Source organism: Monodelphis domestica, chromosome 7, assembly GCF_027887165.1.
Source record: "Monodelphis domestica isolate mMonDom1 chromosome 7, mMonDom1.pri, whole genome shotgun sequence".
Taxonomy (NCBI): Eukaryota; Metazoa; Chordata; class Mammalia; order Didelphimorphia; family Didelphidae; genus Monodelphis; species Monodelphis domestica.
This window is the reverse complement of record NC_077233.1, coordinates 229,122,693-229,129,918: the sequence shown is the minus strand read 5'-3', so window position 1 is coordinate 229,129,918 and position 7,226 is coordinate 229,122,693. Positions and strand designations below refer to the sequence as shown.

At 38.3% G+C, this 7,226-nt stretch overlaps 1 protein-coding gene across 1 annotated transcript in view; it reads left to right on the top strand.

Annotated features, from left to right (window-relative positions):
- The first annotated feature begins 5,687 nt into the window (after positions 1-5,687).
- OTOA (otoancorin) overlaps positions 5,688-7,226 on the top strand; it is a 77,221-nt gene continuing 75,682 nt past the window's right edge. Inside the window, exon 1 of the mRNA XM_056806529.1 lies at positions 5,688-7,211. Coding sequence (XP_056662507.1) covers positions 7,124-7,211 — 88 coding nt within the window. The 5' untranslated portion in view covers positions 5,688-7,123. The remainder of the gene's footprint in view (positions 7,212-7,226) is intronic.

The following is a 7,226-nucleotide window of genomic DNA, read 5'->3' as shown; positions in this document are numbered from 1 at the left end:
AAAGAGAGAGCCTCCAAAGAGTTCCATACATTTGGCAGGTTAGAAGAGAAAGATAACCACAGGGTCAGTGATTCCTGTTAAAAATCTGTCATGAGAGCTACTCTTCCAGCTCCGTGGTCAGCCCTCTTTGATGTAACCCTTTTCCCTTGCTGCCCTCACAAGGACCATAGAATTGTGATGTCATCCCCAAATTCTGCACCTCTGAACACGTCTAGGGAAATTCAGCTCAAATCTACACTTACACCAGGAAAAGACTTTTCCTACAAAAGGCTATAATATATTTTAAAAATTATCTTTATTCATTTTAGTCACCTAAGGGAGAATTAGGAGTAACAAAAGGGAGTTGTAAGAGGAAAATTTAGACTTGAGATGACACCTGTCCCCAAAAATCTTCTAATGATTTTGAAAAAATTCTTATCTTCTTATCTTGATTATGTATTGATTCCAAGGCAGAAGACAGATAAGGGCTAGGCAATGGGGATTAAGTGACTTGCTCAGGGTCACACAGCTAGGACGCGTCTGAGGCAGATTTGAACCTAGGACCTCCTGTCTCGAGGCCTGATTCTCAATCCACCAAGCTACCCAGCTGCCCCCCCTAATGATTTTTTGTTGTTCAGCCATATCAAACTTTTTATGATTTCATTTGTTTCCGGTTTGGGGGGGCAAAGGTACTAGAGTGGTTTGCCATTGCCTTCTCCAGCTCTTTTTATAGATGAGGAAACTGAGGCAAATAGGGTTAAATGAGTCCAGAGTCCCACAGCTAGTATCTGAGGTCAGATTTGAATTCAAGAAGATGAGTCTTTCTGACTCTTGGTTCAGTACTCCATCCACTGTGCCATCTAGCTATGTAATGACAAGGGTTATTAGCCAAAAGGTAAAATGAATTACCTCAAGTGATAGTAATTTGTCCCTCACTGAAGACCTTCTAGCAAAACTATATTTGTTTGATGAGTTATAATGGGGAATCTTGAAGTACATGGTCTTCAAGGTCTCTTCCAACTCAAACTCTGGGCTTCTGGGATTGCACTTTGTTCAATAAGCACCATGGAGAGGGTATAGATATAGCACTGTGGAAAATGAAGGCAACATAATACATAGACTATTCTTGTGGAGAATTTACAATCTAATTGGGAAGATAATACTATTTTTATTAACCTCATTTTAATTTTTACTAATGCTATAATTTAAAATCTAATTTTAAAAATTATTAATATTAAAACAATATAATCTGGTATTTATATAATGCTTTCTAGGATTTACAAAATACTCTTTTGCATGTTACTTCATTTGATTCTCACAGCTCTGTGAGGTAGGTGCTAGCATTATCCCTCTTTTGCAAATTGGGAAACTGAATAAGTGACTTGACCAGAGGCATGCATCTATTACATGTCCAAGGTAGAATTCAAAATCAGATCTTCTTGACTCTAAGCCCAGCACTCAATCTACTGCACCAAGGTTAATGTCCCCTACTAATATAGTTTTATTGTCTGTTTCCTCCCATAACTCATGTAAATTCTTTAGGAATTTGGATGCTATGCCATTTGGTGCATATATGTTTAGTACTGATACTACTTTTTGTCCATATTATCTTTTATCAAAATGTCTTTTCTTTCTTTATCTTTTTAAATTAGATTAATTTCCACTTTTGCTTTGTCTAAGATCATAATTGCTACCTCTGCTTTTTTAACATTAATTAAAGCATAATAGATTCTGTTCCATACTTTTACCTTTATTCCATGTGGATTTCCCTACTATAAATATCTTGTGAAATTCTAGTTTTTAATCCACTCTGCTCTTCTGTTTTATGGATGAGTTTATCCCATTCACATTCACAGTTATAATTACTATGTGTTTCCTTCCATCTTATTTTCTCCTGATTATCTTTTTCTTCCTCTCCTTTCAGCCTTTTCCTGTTTACAAATGTTTTGTTTCTGACTCTTGCCTTCCCTAGTTCACACAATCTTTTGTCTATCCCTATCTTTTCCTCCTCCCCTTCTTCCTTCCCTACAAGGTAAGATAAGGTTTCTATAACCAACTGAGTATGGGTGATATTCCTGTTTTGAGCCAATTCCAATGAAAGTAAGATTCAGGTATTCCCTTTCCTTCCCCTTCACTTTATTGACTCTTACATACTTCCTTATGTGAAATACTTTTCCCCCCTCTTTCTCTTCTTTCTTCTTTTCTCAGTGTATTCCTCTTTTTTATCTCTTCATTTTTTAGATATCCCATTATATTCAGCTTACTCTTTTCCCTCTGTTTAAGTATGTTCTCACTCAGTGTCTTAAGTATTTTCAGCATCTTAAGTATCCTAAGCAATTTAGGTACCTTAAATATTGCAAGTATCATAAATATCTTAAGTATCTTAGTTATCACCTTCCCAAGTAGGAATGTAATCAGTTTACCCCATTGAGTTCCTTTAGTATCTTAAGTATCACTTGTAATCTGGATATCTTAAGTATCCTAGTCATCCCCTTCCCATGTAGAAATGTAATTCCATTTGACTCCATTGAGTCTTTTGCCTTGTAGAATATCATATTCCATGCCCTCTTGTCCTTTAATGTAGAAGCTACTAGGTCCCATGCAATCCTTACTGTGACTCCACAATATTTAAATTGTTCTCCACTCCCTTCCTACTCCAGCTGCTTTAGGTATTTTCTCTTTGTCTAGGAGTTGTGAAATTTGGCTATGAGAGTCAGGAGGTGATCTGTATATTTATTCAATTTGTTTTCTCTTCTTGTTTGAGAATAACAGGGCAGTTTTCCCTGATAATTTCTTGCAATATCTAAGTTCTTTGAGGGATCATGGATTTCAGGCAGTCCAATGATTCTGAGATTATCTCTCCTAGATTTATTTTCCAGATTAGTTGTTTTTTCAATGAGATAGCTCAGGTTTTCCTCTATTTTTAAAATTCTTTTGAATTTGTTTTATTGTTTCCTGATGTCTTATGGAGCCATTAGGTTCCATTTGTCCAATTCTAATTTTTAGGAGCCATTTTCTTCCTTGAGATTTTGTACTTTCTTTATTAGGAAGTTGTTTTCTTTAGTGATTTTTGTTGTTCTATGCTGTTGTCTCTTTCACTCATTTCCTTTCCCAATTTTTCTTCTACCTTTCTTATTTGTTTTTTTTTTAATATTCTTTTGGAGTTCTTCCAGGAGTTCATTTTGGGTCTGACATTTTGATATTGTTTTCCTCTTTTGAGCTTATATTTTGGTCTTCCCTGTTTCTGAAATAGTTTTCCAGGATCATGCTTTTTTCTTTTGCTCCTTGTGGGGACTTTTTAAATAACCTTATCTATATATTGAAGCTCAGCTCTACTCTTGGGTAGGGAAAGTACTATCCTTGGATCCCCCCAGGTGTCATGTGTACTGTAGTGAGCTAGATTCCATTCTTCAGCTGCCAGCTTTTTCAAGTGTTCCAAGTACTAGGCTACTCCTCCCACTGAGGGTTCATTCTGCTATGCTTGCATCAAGTTACACCTTCCACTTCTGGTTCTCCCAGTGCCAAATGTTCTGGACTACTCTGAGTATGCTGGGCTACTCCTTACATTGTTGGTTTCTATGCTCTCCCTGATTATTCTAGTGAGATTGATTCTTCTTTATTTTCTTAGACTGTCTTTTTTTGATTCTGCCACTCCAGAATTCATTTTGAGGTATTTTTGTTTGGTTAATTTTTTGGGGGGTGGGGAATGGTTGGTTGTTTGGAGATGGGTTTGAGCATGCTTGGAATATTCCTTACTCCACTATCGTGGCTCCCAGAAACCAACAATACAAAATTTAACAATCAGATAATAAGATAAGAACAGAGCTATTCTTCTCTTCTTCCAATTTTTTTTTTTGTGTCATTTTCTAGCAGGTCAATTCTGGCTTTCAATAATCTGTTTTCAGATTAACTATTTTGCTTTATAGGCTATTATTTTCCTATTGTCACTTCTCTTCAACCTGTCTTATTTGAGTTTTCAATTCCTTTTTGAGCTCCTCCATAGAATGCATCCAATTCCCTGGGTTTTTTTAGGCTTTGCTTGAGGTTTCCTGGATCTCATCCCTGTCCATTGAGCCTGGTCTTTGAAACTTACTCCCATAGAAGCTTTCAATTGTAGCTTTTTTCCTCTTGTTTACTCTTTGGGAGCCATCCAGCTGTCTCCCTGAGGGTGAGGGCTTGCTCTGACTAGATGTGATGATCCAGTCAAGTAATGGAGATGACAGACACCATGTGCTCAGGCCCATGTGCATAGGTTTCATAGGTGTTCTGCCATAGCACAGAGGTATTTTATTATTTAGGGTTTCAAGTACATACTTCTTTGGCACACATTCAATTTTCTACATATATGTTTCCATGGAACTTAACAACAAGATACATAGCCTAAGGAGATAGTCAATGAAATGTTGTTGCTATAGATAAATGACATAAACAGGGTGATCTAGAGATTAGTTCTCCCTGACCTAGAAGATTTCACAGCTAGGTACAAGGTTAGACCAGATTCAGGGTTTTCCTCAATTTACAAATTCAATTTTTTTTGTGTTACTTTAAAGCACCTATCAATGCTGCCTGGTTTCTGTCCATAAACAGAATTCAGTGGAGTGTGTCTTGAAGGTGATTGATGTTCTTGGTTTGCCTGGCTTGTAATGGAAGTTGTGAATTTTAGATTTTCTCCACCCTGATTAGTCTTTAAAATCCTAGCAACCAGGAATGTATACACCCCTACTTAAGGATTAAGTGTTGAGGAGGATGGCCTATGACAGACATGTGCTAGCAAGTGACAAATAAGAAACAACTGACAGACCCCCTGGGCTGTCCTAAGTCAAGCTTAAGCTACTATTGGTACATGTGAGACGCAGGAAGTGAGGTAAAGAATGGTCTATATGTTTCTCATCACTTCCTCTCTCTGGCCTCTCACAGAGACATGGCTCTCTCTCTGGCTTGTGGCAGCGGGCTGGGGGTCTTGGCGTTTTGGGGGTGGCAGCTTGCCGGTGAGGTGACTGGAGAAGCTCTGTAGTGTGGGTTAGGTGAGGTGTCTTCCCTGAGTGACCTGGATGAGTGGTTAGACTAATTCCTCCTTTCCTTTATTTCCTAAAGCACTATCCTCTTAGGAGGCCCCTCATCTCAGAATAGATCTCATGACTGGAAGCTGAGCTAGTTTTAAACTTCTGAGGAGGCCTTGTGGCTGAGTTCTCTGAACTTCCCTTGGCTTAGGCTAGGCTGGAGAAAACATATTCTTTTCTCTCTCTCTTCTTCTTCTTAATTCCTTCCCTCTATTGTAATTAAACCACCATAAAAATCCCAAACTGACTTGAGCATTTTATTGGGATTGAATTAATCCTTGGCAACCACTAGTATAATATATTCAGTCAATAATTCCTAATTTTACTGCTAACAAAGTTGATTGTAGCTCTGTGGAGAAGAAAAGGAGGGGGGTATTGGATAGTGATCTTTGGGCTTTAATTCTGTAAATGTAATCTTTTAGGGTAATAGTCTGGGGATTAAGGTGGGATATATGTTTATTGATCCTATAAGTATTTGCTCATATTATTTATCCTGTATTGGGGAGAGAATAATAATTGTAACAAGTCCATTAGTTAGGAAAGTTGGAGAGAGAGAAGTCACAGAAGGGGATCAGCGGGGGCCTCATTCTCTGGGGGCTGCCTTACAGACCCCATTTCCCCAGACTGTGACCTTGTCATCCAGTGAGGGTATGATGGCCTCCAGCATTTACTCATTTTATTTACTTTATTTTTTGGGGGGGGGTCCTATGGACTATAAACTTGCCCCTCTGTTGATTTACTGAACCACAGTGTTTGAGCCATTATGTCCTGAGGCTGAATCTTCTCTTTTTCTCAATCCCCTACTGGTATACTGGATTCTGCCAGATAAGCTAACCTGCTGAACTGGCCTTTCCTGGGGCAAATTTTTCACTGTACATAGCAGGCTGAGGGTACAAGTCCAACCAGGTCTCCCTGTCATCAGATCCTCCCTGCCAGCCATTGTCAGAGCCCTGGTCCAGAGGTGAACCCTTGCAGCTGTGGTCTCTGCCCAGGGCTGACTGTGTGAGCTCCAATCTTGTCTCAGGGATGGATGGGGGAGGGTTTTCAGCAAGTCTATCTCTCCCTTATCCTGTGAAAATAGACACACTATGCCTACTTTTCAAGTTGTTTTCAGTAGGAGAATCTCATGACTACTTCTTCTTGTTGGGTTTGTATTTCTGTTTTCTTTGAAGTGTATTATAAATATTGGTTTGGAAGGACTGTCAGAAGTTTGGGCCTTAGGGCTCCTAAGTTGCCATCTTGACTCTGCCTCCAGTTTCTTCATCTGTAAAATGAGGAAGCTATGCTAGATGACTTCTGAGATTCCTTCCAGTTTTAAATCCTGTGAGCCCATGAACATTCAAGAAAGAGTTGGTATGGGTGGGGAAAGGACATCACAGTCTTAACACTTACAGGTGATTTACCCCTTGTGAGCAGTCGAGCCTCAGTATAAACTGAGGCAATGATTTCTAGATGATAGAGAGCATAGTTGAAGGAGTCACTTAAGACCACATTTATTGAGCTGTGCAAGTGATAATTAGGTTTCTTAGTGAATTCTGTATAGTTTTCTGAAGAAACAGCCTGTGCTTTCAAGATACTTAAGATCCCTGTGGGAGACAAGAATTATCCTATTATTATCCTATTACTAACTGATGACCTAATTTGCCCATTAAAAAACTAAGTTGCTGAATATTCAAAAAATGTACACAGGAGATCAAAGATCATAGGAATTATAGTTGGTCAGGGACACTAGAGATCCTCTGACTCTTTCATTTTACAAATAAGGAAAACTAAGACCTAGAAAGGCTTGTTCAAGGTCACATAGCACCTAACTAGCCAAGCTGGGATTTAAACTCAGGACAACCTGACTCCAAAACCAGCATTTTTTTTTCCTGTATCTATATGTTTGTGTAAACATATAAATGCTGTATATGTGAATAAGTGTGGTCTTGTTAAAAAATTTTAAATCTCACTATTTGTTATTATAAAAGTCATAGGTACACATAATCTTTTGAAATTCTTCCCTTTGTCTTTATAATTTTCTTTCTTTGTTTCTTTTTGCAAACCTAAATGTCTCTTTTACCTGAGTCAATTACAGGAGGATAATGTTCTGGCAACCCAGAATTTATTTCCTGCTTCTTTTCTTGATGGGCCATTCAGTGGCAGCTTTGAGAACTCCAAATTCTAAGCAGGGTAAGTCCTGAAAGA